The 23,166-nt window shown below is 44.3% G+C and overlaps 1 protein-coding gene across 5 annotated transcripts in view; it reads left to right on the forward strand.

Moving 5' to 3' along the window:
• The first annotated feature begins 12,010 nt into the window (after positions 1-12,010).
• The window catches only part of LOC144599806 (uncharacterized), a 75,349-nt gene continuing 64,193 nt past the window's right edge, over positions 12,011-23,166 (forward strand). For 4 of the 5 annotated variants that reach the window (XM_078411047.1, XM_078411050.1, XM_078411051.1 and 1 more), the window contains exons 1-3: positions 12,011-12,223; positions 16,832-16,863; positions 17,729-17,823. In XM_078411047.1, the coding sequence (XP_078267173.1) occupies positions 16,857-16,863; positions 17,729-17,823 (102 nt within the window). In that variant the 5' untranslated portion in view covers positions 12,011-12,223; positions 16,832-16,856. The remainder of the gene's footprint in view (positions 12,224-16,831; positions 16,864-17,728; positions 17,824-23,166) is intronic. The other variant, XM_078411049.1, reaches the window with a different exon arrangement.

A 23,166-nucleotide genomic window follows, 5' to 3' on the forward strand; every position in this document is an offset into this window, starting at 1 on the left:
GTGAAAGGGATTAGCTTGTATCAGCAATTAAGTTTTCTCAAGTTTAAGTAAAATTTATTTGATGGCTGACAAAATAAGCAAGTGTTGCAGAATTATGAAAATCCCTCTCCAATCTATTTGCGCACACTTGATTAGTTGATTAATTGTAATAATTAGTGAAAATACACGGAAACAATTTTATTCAGAAGGCATGCCAAGTTTTATTTACAAAAAAAGCTGAAAATTGAGTACTTGCAAATCCTTCCTCATTAAATAATTTTTTCATAACTTAAATTAATCGTATTTTTGTCGATCTAAGCAATTAGTCGTCTGTCATCTCTTCATGAACTTTTTATTGTGATTATCAAAAGCATGCAAGTTGTGCTTCTAAATATGGCACCAGCAATGTCTGTGATTGCTGTCACAGGAACACTATGAGTGTTGGGTAATACTTTTTTTAAAGAGAGATACAAGCATGGCAACTGGCCCTTCGGCCCACCGAGTCCGCACTGACCAGTGATCCCTGCACATTAACACTACCCTACACACACTAGGGACAATTTACAATTAACCCACAAACCTGTATGTCTTTGGAGTGTAGGAGGAAACTGGTCACAGCGAGAACGTACAAATTCCGTACAGACAAGCACCCGTAGTCAGGATCGAACCCGGGTCTCTGGCGCTGTAAGGTCGTAGCTCTACCGCTGGGCCACCGTGCCTCCTTGGTCTTGGTGCATTGTGGACAGATTCCATTAACAAATAAAGTGGAGAATCCAGTATTGGTTTAGAGAGTGGAACTCACTTCCACAGAAATTGAGGTTGCTTAGATCTTTTCAAAGGAAAGTAGATGAACACAGGGAGAAAATGAAGTACCGGTAGACCTACATAAGGTGGGAGGAAAGGGGGCAGTACCTCCTTTTGTATTTCAATCTTCTCTCCTTATCTGACATCCTTTTGTATCCTTGTCTCTCTTTTATCTCCTGTGTCCCCCTGTGTCACCATCTTACCTGCTTTTCATCTCTAGCCTTTGTCCACCCAACTGACAATCACGCCCTACTCACCTGTATCCACCTATCACTTGCCAGTCTTTGTCGTATTTCCATATCTTGTCCAACTTTTTCCCCCTTCAATCAAGCTGAAGAAGACCCCGACCTGAAACGTCGCCAGTCGATGTTCTCCACGGAAGCTGCTTGACCTGCTGAGTTATTCCAGCATTTTGCACTCTACGTAGATTCCCGTATCTGCAGTTCCTTGTGCCTCTATCTCCAGCTCCTACCAAATCCACCACCTCACATTGAAACTCTTCTTCCAATCTGTCGACATTTTATCGGGACGCATCACAGCATGATTCAGGAACAAATCCTTCCAAGACCGCAAGAAATTGCAAAGAATTGTGGTCGCAGTGCAGACCATCACGCAAACCAACCTCCCTTCCATTGACTCCATCTACACTTCACTCTGCATCAGCAAGGCCAGCAGCATAATCAAGGACCAGTCTCTCCCCGGTCACTCCCTCTTCACCCCTCTCCCATCGGGCAAGAGGTACAGAAGTGTGAAAACGTACACCTCCAGATTCAGGGACAGTTTCTTCCCAGCTGTTATCAGGCAACTGAATAGTCCTCTCACCAGGTAGAGAATGTACCCGAGCGACTATCTACCTCATTGGAAACCCTTGGACTACCTTCAATTGTACTTTACTAGACTTTATCTTGAACTAAATGTTATTGCCTTTACCACATATCTGTACACTGTGGATGGGTCGATTGTAAACATGTGTAGTCTTTCCATTAACTGGTTAGCGCGCAACAAAAGCTTTTCACTGTACCTCGGTACACTTGACAATTAACTAAACTAAACTAAAATAAAATTCTTTACTCTTTCCTCCAGTTATACATAAACCCTTTAAAGCTTCTTTCATATAAAACTCATATAAACTAAAATAAAATTCTTTACTCTTTTCTCCAGTTATACATAAACCCTTTAAAGCTTCTTTCATTTACCAAGAAATGGATTCTATTTCAGTATCATCTTAAAATTCCAATATCATCTATTGATACATTAGTGATAACCTCTTGGTACTCAAGCATGGACCGCAAGCCTAATCTTCTGATGCCCTGCCACCTCCTTCCAGATATCGTGAAAGTCTCCCTCCCTGTTCTTGATTTCTCCATCCTAACCATTTTCATCCAGTTTGTAGATGGATAATGCTGGAGTAACTCAACGGGTCAGGCACCATTTCAGGAGAAAATGAACAGGTGACATTTCGGATCGAGACCCTTCTTCAAACTGGTCCATTTTTGGCTGTGTAGGAGGTGATAACGAACAGATACGAACAATCCAGTCTGTATACTTTCCTTAGAATCTATGTCCCCAGTTTACTCAATGATCTCTCACAAAGTTTCTAGAATGCATGTACATTATATTTGCTGCCTCTCTTGCTCCTGTTATAATTTATAATTTACAATTTAGTTTTATGAGATGTATGAACTTTAACTTTAGTTTTGAAACTATTCTCATTCACTTTGACTACTTGATACTTCATGCTTCCCTAACTAAAAACTTTAAAGTATTCCCTATGACAGATGTTAAATTAACTTGCTGGCAATTACTTGGATTAGCTCAATCTTCCTTTATATTAAAAGATCATTGGCTATTTTACAGTCCTCTGTGGCACATTCAAACTCAGTAGAGCTTTGCAACATAATTTCTAATGTCTCTGCAATTTTCTCCATTATTTCCCTTAGGGTCCAAAACTGTATATCTGGCGTGTCATTTTCCTTTAGTTTAACCAACATTATTTAACTATTTACTTTCAGCCATCGGAATATCATACATTTTTAATTCATAGAACACAGATGAGAGGAGATCTTATCGAAACGTATAAGATTATTAAGGGATTGGACACGTTAGAGGCAGGAAACATGTTCCCAATGTTGGGGGAGTCCAGAACAAGGGGCCACAGTTTAAGAATAAGGCGTAGGCCATTTAGAACTGAGATGAGGAAAAACGTTTTCAGTCAGAGAGTTGTGAATCTGTGGAATTCTCTGCCTCAGAAGGCAGTGGAGGCCAATTCTCTGAATGCATTCAAGAGAGAGCTGGATAGAGCTCTTAAGGATAGCGGAGTCAGGGGGTATGGGGAGAAGGCAGGAACGGGGTACTGATTAAGAATGATCAGCCATGATCACATTGAATGGCGGTGCTGGCTTGAAGGGCCGAATGGCCTCCTCCTGCACCTATTGTCTATTGTCTATTGTCTATTGTCAGAACAGTACAGCACAGGAACAGGCCCTACAGCCAACAATGCCCTTGTCGAACATGATGCCAAGATAAACTAATCTCCACTGTCTTGCACCACCATCGACTTTACTTTAGACTTCAAACTTTAAAGATACAGCATGTAAACAGGCCCTTCGGCCCACCATAACGGTACCGACCAGCGATCCCTCTATACGAGCACTATCCTACACACGAGGGACAATTTACAATTTTACAGAAACCAATTAACCTACAAGAAGGTGGCCTATGGACAGACAATTATGAATGGGTAATACAGCAGATGTTAATTTTGTCAGCATTGCCCATCTCTCAAGAAGCAACAAAAATAAATCACAATTGATCTAACTCAAGATACTAAATTGCAAAGAAAAGGTTTATAAACTTTTAAAGAAAATAGGGAAGTTAAGGACTGAGAATTTTTTTTTTTTAATGTCAAAATACGGAAGAGGGTGGGGTGCAGCGGTAGAGTTACTACCTCAGAGCGCCAGAGACCACACTGACTAAGGGTGCTGTCTGTATGGAGTTTGTACGTTCTCCCCGTGACCGCGTGGGTTTTCTCGAGGTGCTCCGGTTTCCTCCCACATTCGTGCAGGTTTGTAGGTTAATTGGCTTCTGTACGAATTGTCCCTGGTGTGTGGGATAGAACTAGGGCATGGTCCCAGTGGGCCGATGGGCCTGCTTCCCAGCTGTATCTCTAAACTCCAACGAAAACTCCAAACTAAAATCCGGCACGGTGGCGCAGCGGTAGAGTTGCTGCCTTACAGCGCCAGAGACCCGGGTTCGATCCTGACTACGGGTGCTGTCTGTACAGAGTTTGTACGTTCTCCCTGTGATCTGCATGGGTTTTCCACCGAGTGCTCCGGTTTCCTCCCACACACCGAAGCTGTCGTTTGGTTGTGTGTTGTAGGTTTGTACGTTCATTGGCTTTGGTTAAAATTGTAAATTGTCCCTAGTGTGTGTAGGATAGTGTCAGTTTGTGGGGATTGCTGGTCGGCACGGACTCGGTGGGCCAAAGGACCTGTTTCCACAATGTATCTCTAAACTAAACTAAACATCATTGACTTAAAACACACAACAGGAGAAACACCAAACTTCCTTCAAACAATAAAAATCCAACACATCCTTCAAACAACCCTGTCTAAATCAATTAACAACAGAGATACACATAACTAATGGACCCATTATACAGTGCAGGTGGTGGAGATTGTGTTACCTCCAGCTGCTGGATGCTGGATGCCCTGAACATGCTTAACACCTGGCATTGACTGCATTGCTGAAGACCAAATTGGCAGAACTGGAACCTAACGCTTGTTGCCAAAGGTTAACGTTATGATCTGCACATTCTGCTGCATACTTTGGAGCTGGTGAAGAGCCCACAGCATCCAAGCATTGCACCATGTGGAGCTCCATTGTGTCGTCCTGCGCTCCAACATAAATTGTTGGCAAGGTGGCGCAGCGGTAGAGTTGCTGCCTCACAGCGCCAGAGACCCGGGTTCAGTCCCGACTAAGGGTGCCGTCTATATTGAGTTTGTACAATCTCCCCGTGACCGCGTGGGTTTTTCTCCAGTTCTACCATATTCCAAAGACGTGCGGGTTTGTAGTTTAATTGGCTTTGGTAAAAAATTATGTGTAGGATAGTGCTAGTGTTTAGTTCAGTTTATTGTCACGTGTACCGAGGTACAGTAAAACGTTTTTGTTGTGCGCTAACCAGTCACCGTAAAGACAACACATGATTACAATCGAACCATTCACAGTGTACAGCTACATGATAGGATAGGAGCAGAATTAAGCCATTCGCCCCATCAAGTCTACTCCACCATTCAATCATGGCTGATCTATCTCTCCCTCCTAACCCCATTCTCCTGCCTTCCTCCCATAACCCCTGACACCCGCACTAATCAAGAATCTCTCTATCTCTGCCTTAAAAATATCCATAGATTTGGACACCACAGCCTTCTGTGGCAAGGTAAAGCCAGTAAAGATAGTCCGTGGGTCACCAATGAGGTAGATTGCAGTTCAGGACTGCTCTTTGGTTGTGGTAGGATGATTCAGTTTCCTGATAATAGCTGGGAAGATCGAATGTACGGATGTATAAGAAGATAGGATGTCCGGGATGGTCACTGGTCAGTGATCACTGAGTGGGCCAAAGGGCCTGTTTGCACCCAGTAATTCTAAAGTCTAAATGGCCCCCCAGAATATGTTTGATGTGTTTAAATCACTCTTCCTTACTTGTTGAAAGGGTTAATTAAATGCAGGGGATTTACATTTCAAAGCCGTTTCACTTCATTTAAGTTTCATACACGTGAAGGATATGTGTTGTCCTTGGCAAAGAAAGAAAAGGCTTTCAATTTGCTGGAAAATATCAGTTAACGTCTTCTAAATTCTGTGGTTGAATTTCAAAGAAGGAAATTATTGGATGTGGAACAATCAGGTATTTAATACCGATTTCTGCAGGAACTGTCAATTGGACAATGCCTGCAAAATTCAATGTGATATTTTAAGTAGATTTAGTCCATTTTAATTTCTTTGAGGAAATTGGTATTGAAGACAGCTGGTGAGAGAAAAATATTATTTCTAATATAATAGCTGAGAAATCTTTCAACACTTTATTATTGCTAATTAGGCAAACAGTGGCCAATTTAAATACTGGAAAATAACATATCACTGAAATTTTGTTTTTAGTTTTAAATTTTAGAGATATAGCACAGAAACAAGCCCTTCGGCCCACCGAGTCCAATCTGACCAGTGATCTCCGTGCACTAAGACTGTCCTACACACATTAGGGGCAATGGTACATTTATTCCAAGCCAATGAACCTACAAACCTGTGCATCTTTGGAGTGTGGGAGAAAACCAAAGATCTCGGAGAAAACCCACGCGGTCAAGGGGAGATCGTACAAACTCCATACATTCAGCACCCGTAGTCGGGATCGAACCCAGGTCTCCGGCGCTGTAAGGCAGCAACTCTACCGCCGTACCGTCCTTTATTCCATGGCAAAGTAGTTTTGACTATTGGATAGAGTGGATGTGGAGAGGATGTTTCCACTAGTGGGAGAGTCCAGGACAAGAGGTCACAGCCTCAGAATAAAAGGACGTTCTTTTAGGAAGGAGATGAGGAGGAATTTCTTTAGTCAGCGGATGGTGATTCTGTGGAATTCTTGGCCACAGAAGGCTGCGGAGGCCAAGTCGGTGGAGATTTTTAAGGCAGAGATAAATAAATTCTTGATTGGTACGGGTGCCGGGGGTTATGGGGGTTAAGCCAGGAGAATGGGGTTAGGAGGGAGAGATAGATCAGCTATGATTGAGTGACAGTGTAGACCTGACGGGCCGAATGGCCTAATTCTTCTCCTAGCACTTGTGAACATGAACCGGAGCACATAGTGGGAACCCCTGCAGTCACAGTCAAATCATGCAAACTCCACACAGGCTGGAGTAGAGATTAGGCCTGAACCTGCCTCACTGGATCTGTGAGGCATCGGATCGATTAGCTGTGCCACTGTAGACATCAATGCAAAAGAGTGGGGGACACAGATTTCAATGATTTCACTAGACTATTGAAGGTCAATGAGTGTATCTTCAATTTCCATAATGTACCAATTGCTCTCACAGTCTTGGCTGCAGCTTAATTCACCGAGTCCCATCCACTCTCCGTCTCTGTCGATCAAGGCTAATATCAGATCAGATTCCATTTCTGTGAGCTCACTGTAATACACAGGGAAATTAGACAGGCATTTGATGATTGATAAACACTGGCAGACATTTTTCAAATAACAAGCATAATTCTCAACCAATATACATCCAATTAAGAAGTAAAGACACCATGAGAAAAGTAATCCATTAGCGGCTAACTAAAGAAATGATGCGACTGAATTGCAAACAAAAGATTTATAGAATTATAAAACAAAAAAAGAAAGTTTAGGGCAGAGAAAATTTTACGTTTTAAAAACTGTCAAAAGACGGGAGGGGGTGATGGCACGGTGGTGCAGCAGTAGAGTTGCTGCTTTACAGCGCTAGGGACCCGGGTTCGATCCTGACTAAGGGTGCTGTCTGTATGGAGTTTGCATGTTCTCCCACCACCGGCGTAATCAAGGACAGGTCGAACTCCGGCCATTCCCTCATTACCCCTCTCCCATCGGGCAAAAGGTAAACGCACACCTCCAGATTCAGGGACAGTTACTTCCCAGCTGTTATCAGGCAACTGAATCATCCTACCACAACCAGAGAGCAGTCCGAAGCTACTATCTACCTCACTGGAGACCCTTGGACTGTCTTTGATCAGACAATACTGGACTTTTCCTAGCACTAAACGTCATTCACGTTATTCCCACGATTGTGTATCTGCACACTGTGGAGGGCTTGATTGGAATCATGCATTGTCTTTCTGCTGACTGGTTAGCACACAACAAAAGCTTTTGACTGTACCTCGGTACATGTGACAATAAACGAAACTCAACTCAACTCCCTGCGATTGCTTGGGCTTTCTTGATGGCCTTGATGACGATGGCCTGAGATTAGTTTGCCTTGGCATCATGTCCAGCACAGACATTGTGGGCCGAAGGGCCATGTTCCTGTGCAGTATATACGGTCTTCTATGTTTTTCGATGCTCTTACCCACGGTGAAGTTGAGGGATTCCACTTACTAGATAATCAGACATAATCTGAATACTGAACCTTCAAATTAGGTGTGGCAAATCAATTCCTCATTCTAAATCTTCCAAATTGCTAAAATTAATAACTGTGAATATTGAACACTGCTTAACAGAGGTTCTGCTTCTTTTGAATTTCCATGTTCGTTACTTCAAGCCCTGCAGATGACACGAGATTGTGAAGATAAGTGGAAGTTTGGATAATTGGAACCATGCTTTTCATTAATTGATGGGGATGGGATGGGGACATAAGATAACAGAAATTTGAACAAGTGGTAATATAATAAACGTACAAAGACTTGTATATTCAGTCTTATCCACATTAAATTATGTTAGATGGACACAAAATGTTGGAGTAACTCAGCGGGACAAATTATGCTATCTTGTTTCATTGTTGTCAAATTAGGCTAATCTAAAAATCTCATCTATATTTGAAATGTATTGCAAATGTATCTGGAGCATCTATGTAGGAATGAATTTTAAAAAAGTAAAGAAGGCATAAGCAACTGCTGATGCTGAAATCTTGAGGAAAAACACAAAGTGCTGGTGTAACAAAAGCTTTTCACTGTACCTCAGTACACGTGACAATAATAAACTAAAATAACTCAACGGGACAGGCAGCATCCATGGAGGGAATTCGATAGACATATTGGGTCGGGACCTTTCTTCAGAGGAATTATGGTACATTTTGGGAGAAATTTTGGGCCGCACACTGGCGCAGCGGTAGAGTTGCTGCCTTACAGCGCCAGAGTGAATTAATGAACTACTTCCCAGAAATATAGAAGCAGCTAAGGTACAAACTGTCTTTTCTGTGTAATGCGATGGTTCTTACGTAAAGATAAGTGTGAGGAATTATTCATTGCAGATGCAGTGACTCCAGGCTATTAATTCACCATTGATCGAGCTGTGGAGACTGATGGCATACAGCATGTTTGTTTACTTAATGCCTTCAAAATAGTTTCAGAAAAATGAACTATCGTAGTGCTATCTATTTGCTCAGACAAGAGACAGGTGGCTTCATGAATTCAAGATTAGGTTTCAGTTCAAATAACAGAGCACAAACCTCAAAATCAAACTCAGTAAAATAAATGCACAAAGTGGCACGGTGGCACAGTGGTAGAGTTGCTGTCCTACTGCGCAGAGACCCGGGTTCGATCCTGACTATGGGTGCTGTCCGTACGGAGTTTGTACGTTCTCCCCGTGACCAGGTGTTCCTGTTTCCTCCCACACTGCAAAGACATGTAGAATCAGGCTGAAGATGGGTCCCAACCTGAAACATCACCTATCCATGTTCTCCGGGGATACTGCCTGACCCACTGAATTACTCCAGCACTTTGTGTCTGTTTTTACACCAACCAGCATCTGCAGCTCATTTTTTTCTGTGAAGATTGGTGATTTTTCGAGTAAGGATGCTTCTTCGGAGCAGTCCGAAACATTACCTATCCATGTTCTCCAGAGATGCTGCCCGACCCGCTGAGTTACTCCAGCACTTTGTGTCTTTCCTTGTTTTCACTGCCAATTTTCGTTTCATCTCATCCATCAATTTTCTGATCACGGAGGAAGCAAATGATAAACTAATGAGTCCGGGATTCTAAAAGCCTCTCTTCTCTCTGTCTCTCTCTCTAATATTCCTTATTAATTGTAAAACATGTGATGACAGTTTAAAACCAGTATCCAAACCCTTAATCAGAGAATGTGGAACGATTGTTTCCGTAAAGCAATTGGACAGAAGCCGTGGGTGAACTGAATGTATAAATTGAGTAGCAGCTGCATAAAAAACTACCTTGAGTAAAATTATCAGTTTCATTTCAGTTCTCATTATCATTCATTTTCATCTTCTGCGTGTTTGAATTTCCTACCTAGGCAGAATCGGGATTTTATGCAACATTTCTTACTTTAACTATGACACTGTAAATGGCTGGATTGTAATCATGTATTGTCTTTACGCTAACTGGATAGCACGCAACAAAAACTTTTCACTGCATCTTGGTAAATGTGACATTAAACTAAAACTGAAACTGAAACTGATGTTTTTATTTATCTGATCAGATTTGCACTCGAATTCTTTGCCCTGAAGCGAAACAGGTGAACACTATTTAATAGCAATAACTCTAGGGCAGTAAATCGCTGGATTTGGGTTTTCGTCATTCATTTTATGCATTAAGTAAAATACACCATCATAAGGCATGAGCAGAATTAGGCCATTTGGCCCTTCGAGTCTATTCCGCCATTCAATCATGGCTGATCTACATTTCTCTCTCAACCCCATTCGCCTGCCTTCTCCCCGTAACCTTTGATACCCGTACTAATCAAGACAACATGGATAGGAGTTGCCAACTGACAGAAAATGGAGAGATTAGATCATTTAAGATCATGAAGGTTGTGAAAAGATAGATGATGCTCTTTCTACAAATGCTACCTGACCTGCTGAGTATTTCCAGTATTTTCTGATTTTATTAAGGAAGGATATACTTGCATTAGAGGCTATTGGTTCACTGGTTTGATTCCTGGGAACCAACCAGTGAGAGGATGATCAGTTTGGACCTGTATTTATTTGAGATAGGAAGATTAAATGAGAATATATAAGATTCTGAGGGGGTTTGCTAAGGTAGGTGCAACCAGCATGTTTCTCTCAAAACGAACACTATTTCAAAAATATATGGTCATCCATATTGTCCAGAGTGTTTAATTGTCATATGTGCCAGCAATGGAACAATGACATGAACAAGGTGCTCCAAGGAATAAAGTTCTAGCCTGCTCAACCTCCCCCTGTGGCTCAGGCCCTCAGTCCTACCAAAATCCTCGAGAATCTTCTCTGCACCCTAACCAGCTTAACAACATCTTTCCTATAACAGGGTGATCAAAACTGAACACAATACTCAAAACGTGGCCTTATCAATGTCTTGCACAATGTACTCTAATTATAGACAATAAACAATAGGTGCAGGAGTCGGCCATTCGGCCCTTTGAGCCAACACCACCATTCAATGTGATTCAATGGGGCGGCACGGTGGCGCAGCGGTAGAGTTGCTGCCTTACAGCGAATGCAGCACCGGAGACTCAGGTTTGATCCTGACTATGGGCGCCGTCTGTACGGAGTTTGTACGTTCTCCCCATGACCTGCGTGGGTTTTCTCCGAGATCTTCAGTTTCCTCCCACACTCCAAAGACGTACAGGTATGTAGGTTAATTGACTGGGTAATTGTAAAAATTGTCCCTAGTGTGTATAGAATAGTGTTAGTGTGTGCGGGGATCGCTGGGCGGCGCGGACTCGGTGGGCCAAAGGGCCTGTTTCCGCGCTGTATCTCTAAATCTAAAATCTGATCATGGCTGATCATTCACAATTGCATCCTTATCAATGTCTTGTACAATATGCTCTGAATGTGGTTTCACTGGTGTTTTGTACAATATACTGTAACTGTGGCCTTACTAAGGTTTTGTACATTAAACTCTAAATGTGGCCTCATCAATGTTTTATACAATATACTATAGCTGTGGCTTTACCAATGTCTTGTACAGTATACTCTAAATGTGGACTCACCAAATCTTGCACAATGTGCTCTAAAAGTGGCCTCACTAATGTCTTGTACTTAGAGTCAGAGAGTGATATAGTGTGAAAACAGGCCCTTTGGCCCACCTTGCCCACACTGACCAACATATCTCATCTACACAAGACCCAGCTGCCTGCATTTGTCTAAACCTGTCCTATCTATGTACCTGTTCCAAATGTTTCTTAAGCATTGCGATAGCACAGGCCACAACTACCTCCTCCGGCAGCTCGTTCCATACACCCACCACCCTTTGTGTGAAAAAGTTACCCCTCGGGTTCCCATTGAATCTTTCTCCCCTCACCTTAAACCTATGTCCTCTGGTTCTTGATTCCCCTACTCTGGGCAAGAGACTCTGTGCGTCTACCCGATCTATTCCTCTCAAGATTCCTCTCGTCACTGTTGAACTGTGAGGGAATGGTGAGGAAGGGAGAATGAGCATGAAAGTGGTATCAGTCACAAGGCAGTGCCAGTGTTTACCGATTGCTGTAAAAGAAAGTTGAACTCTGCCCCTGCATTTCGGAGAAGCCAAGCCCAGTTTCATAATCAAAGCTCCATAGCTTCTCCACATGCACCCGGAAGAACCAAACATCAAGAACTCGTTTCTACTTTTAGATAGAAAAAAATAATTTTTAAATTTAGAGAGGACAAAATTGAGATATTGAACAGTATCCTCAGTTTGTGTTGTGTAATAATCAACTGATTCGCTGTTTTTTTTTAGCTAGCTTGCTGGTTTATCGTTTACTCATGTGCTGAAACGTATTCAATGTTGTTAGGTAAGTAGCCATTACTGCTTATTTAACATATTTAGTTTCGTTTACTCTAGAGATACTGCTCGGAAACAGATCCTTCGGCCCACCGAGTTCGCACTGACCAGCGATCCCCGCACACTAACACTATCCCACACACACCAACGACAATTTTCAATTATATCAAGCCAATTATATAATTGGCTATAATTATATCAAGCCAATTATATCAAACCTGTACGTCTTTGGAGTGTGGGAGGAAACTGGCGATCCCACAGAGACCCACGCAGGTCACGGGGAAAACATACAAACTCTATACAGACAACACCCGTGGTCAGGATCGAACCCGGGTCTCTGGCACAGTAAGGCAGCAACTCTACCGCCGTGCCACTGTGCCGCCCTTAACATAATGTTCTCTACATTACCCTGACAGTGTCACCTCCCTTCCTCTCCCCACTTTAGACCTGGCGTGGGCATTGAGTGCTGATGGAATACGAGTTTTAGTCAGTAATCTATTTTACTGAGCAAAACCTCACATGCTGGAGGAACTCAGTGAGTCAGGCAACGTATATGGAGGGAAATAGAGAGACAACATGGAAGACGGACTGAACAAAGGTCCCGATACAAATCGTCGTCTGTCCATTTCCTCCCCAGATGCTGACCGATCCACTGTGCTCTTCTAGCACTTTGTATTTCTGCTCCAGATTCCAACATCTGTAGTTTAGACGTTAGATTTTGGAGATACAACGTGGAAGCAGGCCTTTCGTCCCACCGAGTCCACACCGACCAGCGATCACCTCGTATACTAGCACAACCCTACACACTCTAGCGACAATTTACAATTTACAGAAGCCAATTAACATACAAACCTGTACGTCTTTGGAGTGTGGGAGGAAACTGGAGCACCCGGAGAAAAGCCATGCAGGTCACGGGGAGAACGTACAAACTCCGTACAGACAGCGCCCGTAGTCAGGATCGAACCCGGGTCTCTGCGCAGTAGGACAGCAACTCTACCACTGTGCCACCGTGCCACTTTGTGTATTTATTTTACTCAGTTTGATTTTGAGGTTTGTGCTCTGTTATTTGAACTGAAAACTAATCTTGAATTCATGAAGCCACCTGTCTCTTGTCTGAGCAAATAGATAGCACTACGATAGTTCATTTTTCTGAAACTATTTTGAAGGCATTAATTAAACAAACATGCTGTATGCCATCAGTCTCCACAGCTCGATCAATGGTGAATTAATAGCCTGGAGTCACTGCATCTGCAATGAATAATTCCTCACACTTATCTTTACGTAAGAACCATCACATTACACAGAAAAGACAGTTTGTACCTTAGCTGCTTCTATATTTCTGGGAAGTAGTTCATTAATTCACTTTATGCACGTATGTAAGATTGGTTGAAGTGGTAGAGGGTGATTTAATGCAAGGAACTGCAGACAGACACAGAGTGCTGGAGTAACTCAGCAGGTCAGGCAGCATCTCTGGAGAGAAAGGGTGGATGACAATCCGGGTCGGAAACCTTCTTCACACTGAAAGTTTCCGGTCCCGATCTGAAACGTCACCCATCCTTTTTCCCCAGCGATGCTGCCTGACCCGCTGAGTTACTCCAGCACTTTGTGTCTGTCTTTGACATAAAGCAGCATCTTCAGTTCTTTGTTCCTGCAGGAACTGCAGATGCTGTTTTACCAAGAAAGACACAAATTTGAGGCCTGGGTTAAATCAGCCATGATCATATTTAGTGATGGAGGAGGCTTGAGAGGCCTGAAAACCTACCCTCTCCCCCCTTCCCTCCCCTCTATTTTCTTGTGCATTCTTATTGAGTGTTACTTACCTGACATGAAGGACACTATTCAGCCCATCAGGTCCACACAGGCTTCCAGCTGTACAGAGGTTAGAATCGGTTGTGAAGAATTTAATGTGTAGGAAGGAACTGCAGATGCTGGTTTACACCAAAGATAGACACAAAATGCTGAGTTTGATGTAGTTTAGTTTGAGTTTATTGTCACATGTACCAAAGTACAGTGAAAAGCTGGAGTAACACAGCCGGTCAGGCAGCATTTCTGGAGAGAATACATATGTGACGTTTCGGGTCGAGTCCCTTCTTCAGACTGGGAATTTAATGCTTGTTAAATGAAATGTTAATTAAATGCTTAATTAAATAATTCACTTTTTGTTTTGGGGACAGCAATAGGTCACAACATTATTGCATCCTTGCTTTGCATGTGTAGAAACATAGAAACATCGAAAATAGGTGCAGGAGTAGGCCATTCGGCCCTTCGAGCCAGTGCCGCCATTCAATATGATCTTGACTGATCATGCAAAATTAGCACCCCGTTCCTGCTTGTTCCCCCCATATCTTTTGATTCCGTTAGCCCTAAGAGCTAAATCTAACTCTCTCCTGAAAACTGTGTAATGCTGGTAGAGTCATAAAGTTATTGAGTCACACAGCATGGAAACCGACCCTTTGGCCCAACTTGCCCATACTGGCCAACATGCCCCAGCTGCACTAGTCCCACCTGCCTGCGTTTGGAGCACATTCCCCCTAAACCTGCTACATTTGAATCATTGAACTCTTTAGTAGATACAGCAGGGAAATGGGCCCTTCAACCCACTGAGTCCTGCTGGCCGTACATCACCCGTTCACACTAGTTCGATGTTATCCCACTTTCGTGTCCTCTCCCACACCACACATTTACAGAGGCCAATTAACCTACAAATCATGTTTTGGGGATGTATGAGGAAACTGGAGCACCAGGACAATAATCTTAGAAAAGACAAAGAACAAATTAAATAAAATGTATTGTCTGTAAATGCATCAATCTATGGAATTTATACCAACATTCCTCTTGAGTTTACTTGCATGATGTTTCAATCAAATACACTACTATGACCCTGTTTGTTCAATATTATTTATCTAACATTCATTAACTTCACTCTGCATGACATAGAGTAGATTCAAGTACAAGGAAATATGTGCAGGTCCTCATTTAGTTTGGGCTGCACCTCTACAGAAGACTGACACAGAAAGCCAGTGTTACTCAGCGGGTCAGACAGCATCTCTGGAGAAAAGGAATAGGTGATGTTTCGGGTTGAGATCCTTCTTCAGACTGAAAGTCAGGGGAAAGGGATATAGATGGTGATATAGAGAGATGTAGAACAAATGAATGAAAGATATGCAAAAAAATAACGATGATAAAGGAAACAGGACATTCTTAGCTATGAGTTAGGTTAAAAGGAGTTACAATGAGACTCAACAAGACGACTTTGAAGCTATTGCGACTTGGGTGGGGGAGGGATGGAGAGAGGGGATGCAAGGTTTACCTGAAGTTAGAGATATCAACATTCACACCGCTGGGTTGACAGCTGCCCAAGTGAAATATGAAAACCCACGCAGGTCACGGGGAGAACGTACAAACTCCATACAGGCAGCAGCCGTAGTCAGGATCGAACCCGGGTCTCTGGCGCTGTAAGGCAGCTGCTCTGCCGCCCAGTGTTGTGGCACAGCAGTGTGGATGAATTCTTGGTGGCATAAATGCAAGTCTTTTTCCTGCTAATTCTTGGCTCCAATCAACAGACTCAAAGGACAATTTAAGGAGTGGTGGCGATCATTTAAATATTAAATTTAAATTTAACTAGACCAAGTGGACCCGTTTGGCCCAAACCTCTCCTGCATTGGGGCAGCACCCTCTCCTCCCCCCTCCCCCTCCCCCTCCCCCCTCCCCCCTCCCCCCTCCCCCCTCCCCCCTCCCCCCTCCCCCCTCCCCTCCCCCCTCCCCCCTCCCCCCTCCCCCCCCTCCCCCCTCCCCCCCCTCCCCCTCCCCCTCCCTTCTCCCCTCTCCCCTCTCCCCTCTCCCCTCTCCCCTCTCCCCTCTCCCCTCTCCCCTCTCCCCTCTCCCCTCTCCCCTCTCCCCTCTCCCCTCTCCCCTCTCCCCTCTCCCCTCTCCCCTCTCCCCTCTCCCCTCTCCCTCTCTCCCCTCCTGCCCTCTCCCCTCTCCCCTCCCCCTCCCCCCTCCCCCTCCCCCTCCCCCTCCCCCCTCCCCCTCCCCCCTCCCCCTCCCCCTCCCCCTCCCCCTCCCCCTCCCCTCCCCCTCCCTCTCCCTCTCCCCCTCCCCTCCCCTCCCCCTCCCTCTCCCCCTCCCCTCCCCCTCCCCCTCCCCTCCCCTCCTCCTCCCCCTCCTTCCCTCCCCCCCTCACTCCTCCCCACCTCCTTCCCTCCCCCTCCCTCCTCCCCTCCCCTCCCCACCCTCCACCCCCTTCCCCCTCCCCTTGCCCTCCCCCTTTACCTCCCCCCTTCCCCTCGCCACCCCACTCCATCCCCCTCAACCCCCCTAATCCTCCCTCCCTCCCCCCTCCTAGGAGATAGATTTAAACTTTTAAATGTGAATAACTTTTAAAAATATAACACCGATTTCAATGAAACCTCCCATGAGGATCAAAGGGACGATGGTGAGTAAGGTGGGCCTAGAATTGTCGCGCGATCGTTTTGGCTGTAGTTCAGGAACAAACAAACAAACAAACGAGAGTTTTAGTATATAGATGGAGAGTTATTCAAATTTAAGTTGTTGGCTTCAGGTTTGCATTTAGAAGCAAGAATAATAATATTAATTTATTAATTCCTCTTTATTTCAGGTGAGGCGAACCTTAAGGTGTCAACATGTCAGGTTAGTTTTGTTCATTACAGAATACTGGTCTCGGAGTTTGAATTTCGTTTATTGTCACGTTTACCGAGGAACAGTGAAAAGCTTTTGTTGCGTGCGAACTAGTCAGCGGAAAGACAATACATGATTACAATCAAGCCAGCCCCAGTGTGCAGACACAGGATAAAGGGTATAACTTGAATAACATTTAGTGCAAAATAAAACCAGTAAAGTCCAATCAAAGTTAGTCCAAGGGTCTCCACTGAGGTAGATAGTAGTTCAGGACTGCTCTCCAGTTGTTGGTAGGATGGTTCCGTTGCCTGATAACAGGTTGGAAGAAACTGTAGATAGACACAAAATGTTGGAGTAACTCAGCAGGACAGGCAGCATCTCTGGAGAGAAGGATTGGGCGACGTTTCGGGTTTTTCAGACTGGGAGTCAGTGGAGAGAGGGACATAGAGATATGGAAGTGTGAAAACAACAGATCAAAAGGGACCCTAATCAAGGAAAATGGAGAATGGTTCATTGTTAGCTGAGGGGAAGGTGACAATGTGGCATACAATCAGTAAAATTAATCAGGAGGACAGTGAAACTAGTCAGAGAACTAGGATGGGGGAGGGACGGAGAGAGAGGGAAAGCAAGGGTTACTTGAAATCTATATGTATATCGTTGGGTTGTAAACTGCCCACACTGTCCCAGGATCTGGAGGTGTACGTTTTCACACTTTGATACCTTTTGCCCGATCGGAGAGGGAAGAAGATGGAGTGACCAGGGTCTCGACAAGTGAATAGGACAGTATCATTGGCTTCAATCACCCGTCTTGTTGTGACTGATGGAAGAGTTTCCTGATGGTCTTCTGTCCATTTCTTCCCCCATTTTTCTCTTGCAGCTTGGAAACCTTTGCCTCTGAACAGTCTTGCCACAAAGGGTTTCCGCAGTGTGAGGCCAAAATTCCTCACATCTGCCAGGAAGCCAGCACTCCAGGTAAAAACTCGAAATACTTCCGTTTACCCATGAGGATGTTCTCATTCCCTCTCTCCTAGATGCTGCCTGACCTGCTGAGTTACTCCAACATTTTGTGATACCTTCGATTTGTACCAGCATCTGCAGTTATTTTCCTACGCTAAAGTAGAGAGGGGATAACGACAAATTCCTACAGCGGTTCTCTTGCCTGGGAGATACATAAATTACCACACAGATTAAAATTAAACTGGAAATGATCCAGGAGTATCCATAGCGGAAGAAATGCTTGCTTGGTTTAGAAAAGAGTATAACCAGCTGAGATGTCACTTGGCAGTACCAGAGACAAAGAAGCTAGGAATAGCAAGGTTATTGACAATAAAACATGAAAGTTTGAGGATCAAAGATCAAAAACGTCAAACTCCTGAAAGAAAATGCAAACCACTGATGCTGATAGAAACATGGACTTGAAATAATTCTAGCTTGTTGATCCAAAATCTAGAATATCGAATAGTGCAGCGTTTGAACAGGAACAGGCTCTTCGGCCCACAATGTCTGTGCTGTACATAAGGTCATAAGTGATAGGAGTGTAATTAAGGCCATTCGACCCAACAAGTCTACCCCACTATTCAATCATGGTTGATCTATCTCTCCCCTAACCCCACTCACCTGCCTTCTCGCCATAACCCCTGACACCCGTACTAATCAAGAATCTATCCATCTCTGCTTTAAAAATATCCATTGACTTGGCCTCTCCAGCCTTCTGTGGCAAAGAATTCCGCAGATTCACCACCCTCCTCATCTCCTTCCTGAAGGAACATCCTTTAATTCTGAGGCTATGTCCTGGAGTCCAGCACTAGTGGAAATATCCTCTCCTCATCCACTCTATCCAGGCCTTTCTCTATTCGTAATGAAATATCACGATTAAATTGAGAATGTTCTTCAGTGAAAATGGAGCCAATGCATTTGAATGTCATGAGAATAGTAAGATTAAATGAGAACTTACCAGTTCGAAGTTTGATCTGTATTTTATGAGGAGTTACGATGAGGGATTACGTGAAGACCCCGTCCAGCACGCATGCGCGACATTCTTCAAAGCAGCGGTGTGGATTCACAGAAAAAACACAACGATTGAAATAAATATAGTAAAGAAAAAATAAGAACTTAATTACCAGTTGATCTGTATAAAAGAGGGTGGGAGCGGAGGGCACGTAATCCCTCATCGTAACTCCTCATAAAATACAGATCAAACTTCGAACTGGTAAGTTCTCATTTAATCTTACTATTTTATTTCGGAGTCACGTGAGTGACTACGTGAAGACTTCAAAGCTCTGTGATTCCGAACCGTGTACCAGCTCATGCTTCACTCACTGTCTGAAGACCTTAGAGGGAGGAAGTATGTTATCGCAATAAAGAGCCTGTTTGTGAACAAAAAAGGTTTATTAATGACAACAAAAAACAGAGAGCTCCCCAGGGCTCAAATTAAATATTATCTGCAGACTGTAAAATTCTGTCTGCAAATGTAGCAGGTTGCGCCAGCGGTTTATTATGAAACCTTTGGAAAGTTCTTTCCGAGGACCATCCTGCTCTGGCCAGAATATGGTCCATAGGCACGTCCATTCGACTAGCCGCCGACGTAGATGCAGCCCTGGTGGAGTGAGATTTGTAAACATTGGTATTGACTCCCGCGGACTTAAGCACCTGCTTGAGCCACCTTGAAATGGTTTGGCTCGTCACCTGACCATGAGGCTTCTTGTGGCTTATCCATAAGGCTTTTTCTCTCCCTCTTAAGTTGTATGTTGTGTCTATGTAATTGGCGAGATGGGTCTTGGCACACAGCCGTGGGTCAGATGAATATGCCCAGAACTCCATGACTGGAGGCGTGGTACCTGGTCTAGTTTGTTTGACCAGTCCCTGAATATGGAATGTGAAACAGTCCAATGACTCTGTCATGCTGTCCAGCCTCAGAAGGTGGAGGGATTGTACCCTTTGAGCTGACACTAGTGCCATGAGCATGACTGATTTCAGTGTAAGTTGTTCCAGCGTGAGTGCCCTGGGCGGTGGCCATCCCCTAAGGTACGTCAGCACAATGCTGACATCCCAGATCTGAGTGTACCTTGGTCTGGGGGGGTTAGTGTTAAAAATGCCCCTCATGATTTTGATTACTAGTGGATGGGACCCCAAAGCCAGTTGTCCTGCTGCTGGAACCAAATAAGCTGACAACGCACTCCTGGCTGTATTTATGGCGCTGTAACTGAGTCCTTCCCGATGTAATCCAACCAGGAACTCCACAACACTGGTGGGTGTTGCTGTAGTGTAGGTAGTTCCTGTTTTGGAGCAATACCGTTCCCATTTTCTTATGTTGGTCAGGTATTGTCTCCTGGTGGACTCCCGGTGGGATGCGGTCATCATGTTGATGGCGTCCTCAGACAGTCCCAGGCCCAGTAGAGGTCTTTTTAGAATCTGCAAGCCAGGAGATTGACTCTGTCATGGCACGGGTGACTAATGCCTGACACTGGGTGGATTAATAATTCCGGACTGCTGGGGAATTCCAACGGTGTTTCGACAGCCATGTCGAGGGCCACTGGGAACCATGGCTGTGTAGGCCAGTCGGGTGTTATCAAGATTCCTGAAGCGGAATCCAATTGAATCTTGCGTAATACCCGACTGATGAGGCAGAAGGGAGGAAAAGCATAAAAGAACATTTTCCCCCAATACAGCGTGAATGCATCAACTGCTGCTGCCTCAGGGTCTGGTTCCCAAGCGACATACGTTGGTACCTGGTGATTCAGCCTGGATGCAAATAGATCGATATCTGGTGTGCCATATTGCTTTGTAATTTCGGCAAATACTTTGGGATTTAACATCCATTCGATGTTATCGTTAAATTTGCGTGACCTGGTGTCTGCCACTGTATTTTGCTTACCTGGTAGGTAAGTTGCTGATAACCAAGTATGTCTTTCGACACACCATTGCCAGATTAGGTTGACCAATTTGTCACACGATATCGACTTTATACCACCCATGTGGTTGATATAAGCCACCACCGTGGTATTATCTAATTGCAACCGGACATGTGCATGATGCGTATTAGATGAATATGCTTTTAAACCATAAAACGCACCCAACATTTCTAAATAGTTGATACCCCGTGTCTGTAGGCAAGATGATTCAGAATTAGTCCATCTGCCCCCTGTGCTGGATTGCATGTTAGTTGCTCCCCAGCCCAAAGCACTGGCATCCGTTTGAATGGTTAATACTGGGTTGGTGATTATTATGGGACTGGAACTGAGCCTAATGTTCCTTGTCCACCATTGTAACTCTGGAATGGATTCAGCAGTTAAATACATAGCTCGGTCAAAGTGACCTGAGTTTTGCTTTAGTGCGTGCACTTTTGCTCTTTGTAAATTTTGGTAGTGCAAAGGCCCAAATTGTACAGCTGGAAAAGCTGCTACCATTTTACCAATAACTCTAGCTACCTGCCGTATGGTTGGCTGACGTTTATGCATTAGTTCGTGGCATGATAGTGCCAATTGTGATGCTTTTCCCTTTGGCAGAGTTACAACCATGCGAACAGTATCAATCGTAAATCCAAGATAGTCCATGGTAGTGGACGGTGTAAAATTGGATTTATCTGGATGTATGACAAACCCCAAAGTTTCAAACAAACGTTTGGTGGCTGCTACTGCCAAAATAGCTGTCTCCAAGGTTTTCCCTACTATTAAAATGTCGTCTAAGTACGCCATGACTATATGCTTTTGTTTTCTCAATAATGCCAAGGCGGGTTTTAAGATTTTAGTGAACAACCTTGGAGCGGAGGTTAGTCCATTTGGTAAGGCTTTAAATTGCCATAGCTGTTTCATCCAGATAAATTTTAAGTATTTACGGTGCTCCTTGTGTATGGGTACTGAGTAGTAGGCATCTTTTAAATCAATGCCTGCTAGAAAGTACCCTGTAGAAATCAAAAGTCTGGCGGTTTCAAAAGTTTCCATCTTAAAATATGTATACTTAACTGACTCGTTTAACGTAGTTAAGTCAATGATGATGCGACATCCACCATCTTTTTTAGTTTTAGTGAAAATATTAGACACAAATTCCAAAGGTTCATGTTTTGTTCTTTCAATGACACCTTTTGCTAGTAGCCTCACAAGTTCAGCTTGACCCTCTTGTGTCTCTTTGACTGAGAGGGTGAATACCCTTTGGGGTATGTGCTGAACTGGCGGAATGTTTTCATGAACAAAGTCAATTTTATAGCCATGAATGCAGCTTAGTATGTATTTGTCATTAGTGATGGTTTCCCATGCATCCAAAAACAAGTGCAATCTCCCCCCTGATAGTATAGAGTCCCTACTGCTCATATGCCGAGAGGTACCAGACCCACCTACCTCCATGGTTACTGGTGTTAATTTTTCTTCTGCCTCTTCGCTGGACGATGAGGTGTCTGCTGGGCTGTAGAGGGCTGCTGTTGACGTTGATGTTGTTGGGGGTGGCGCATTTTCCATGGGGTCCGCTCTGGGCCCTGGCCTAAAAAAGGCTTACGGGGAATGGTTGCGGACCCCGAGCTTTCACCAGTCCCATATGGTGGTCTATGACTGGTGGACGCCGTGAGGTACTGCCGCCTGGGTTTGTTAGGTCTGCTCGGTCCCAAACCTGCCCTCACGAGACCAAAGGTCTTGGATTCTTCCTCTAGGTCTTTCACCTTTTTTGGAAGATCCTTTCCAAAAAGCAGAATTGGAGGTTCTGAACCCGGTGTTTTGCAGAGTCCCGCAAACTTAGGGTTGAGGGCAGGCTTGATGATTTCCTTTCGTAAAATATTTATCTGGTATTGAGTGGTGCACAGCAGAGCTAATGTATCTTGCTGATTTGTGGAGATGTCCACACCATCAATGGACCGAGCATATGATGTTATCCCTGCAGTCAGGAGATTAAGGATTTTCTGGAGCTTCAACTCCAGGTTCCTGATGTTCTGCCCCAAATGTCCCCAAATTTGGCTGTTTACAGCTGGTACATTTAATGATGTACAATTTTCTGGGGCTGTATATAGCTCAAGAGCCTCATTGACCACCCGTTCTTGTAGGGGTTTTGAGGACAGGTGGTCAATGCTGGCTGCAAGTTTCGGCTCTAAAGGCCGACCCCCTCGTGGAATGACCACGTAGCGGTTGACCACACCCAGCAGCTCTTCCTGATCCTGTACACTCTGCGTACTCCGGACATCTTCAGCCAACAACCCCTCTTCTTGACCAGCCCAGACCTGGTCGCCAATGCTGCCTTCAAAAGAAGGTGAGGCAATGGCCAGTGCCGTAAAGGGCACTGCGGGAGTACCTGGGCTCCCTTGGCGAGTCTGCTGCTGCTCTCTCAGCAGATCTC

This window comes from Rhinoraja longicauda, chromosome 14 (assembly GCF_053455715.1).
Source record: "Rhinoraja longicauda isolate Sanriku21f chromosome 14, sRhiLon1.1, whole genome shotgun sequence".
Lineage (NCBI taxonomy): Eukaryota > Metazoa > Chordata > Chondrichthyes > Rajiformes > Arhynchobatidae > Rhinoraja > Rhinoraja longicauda.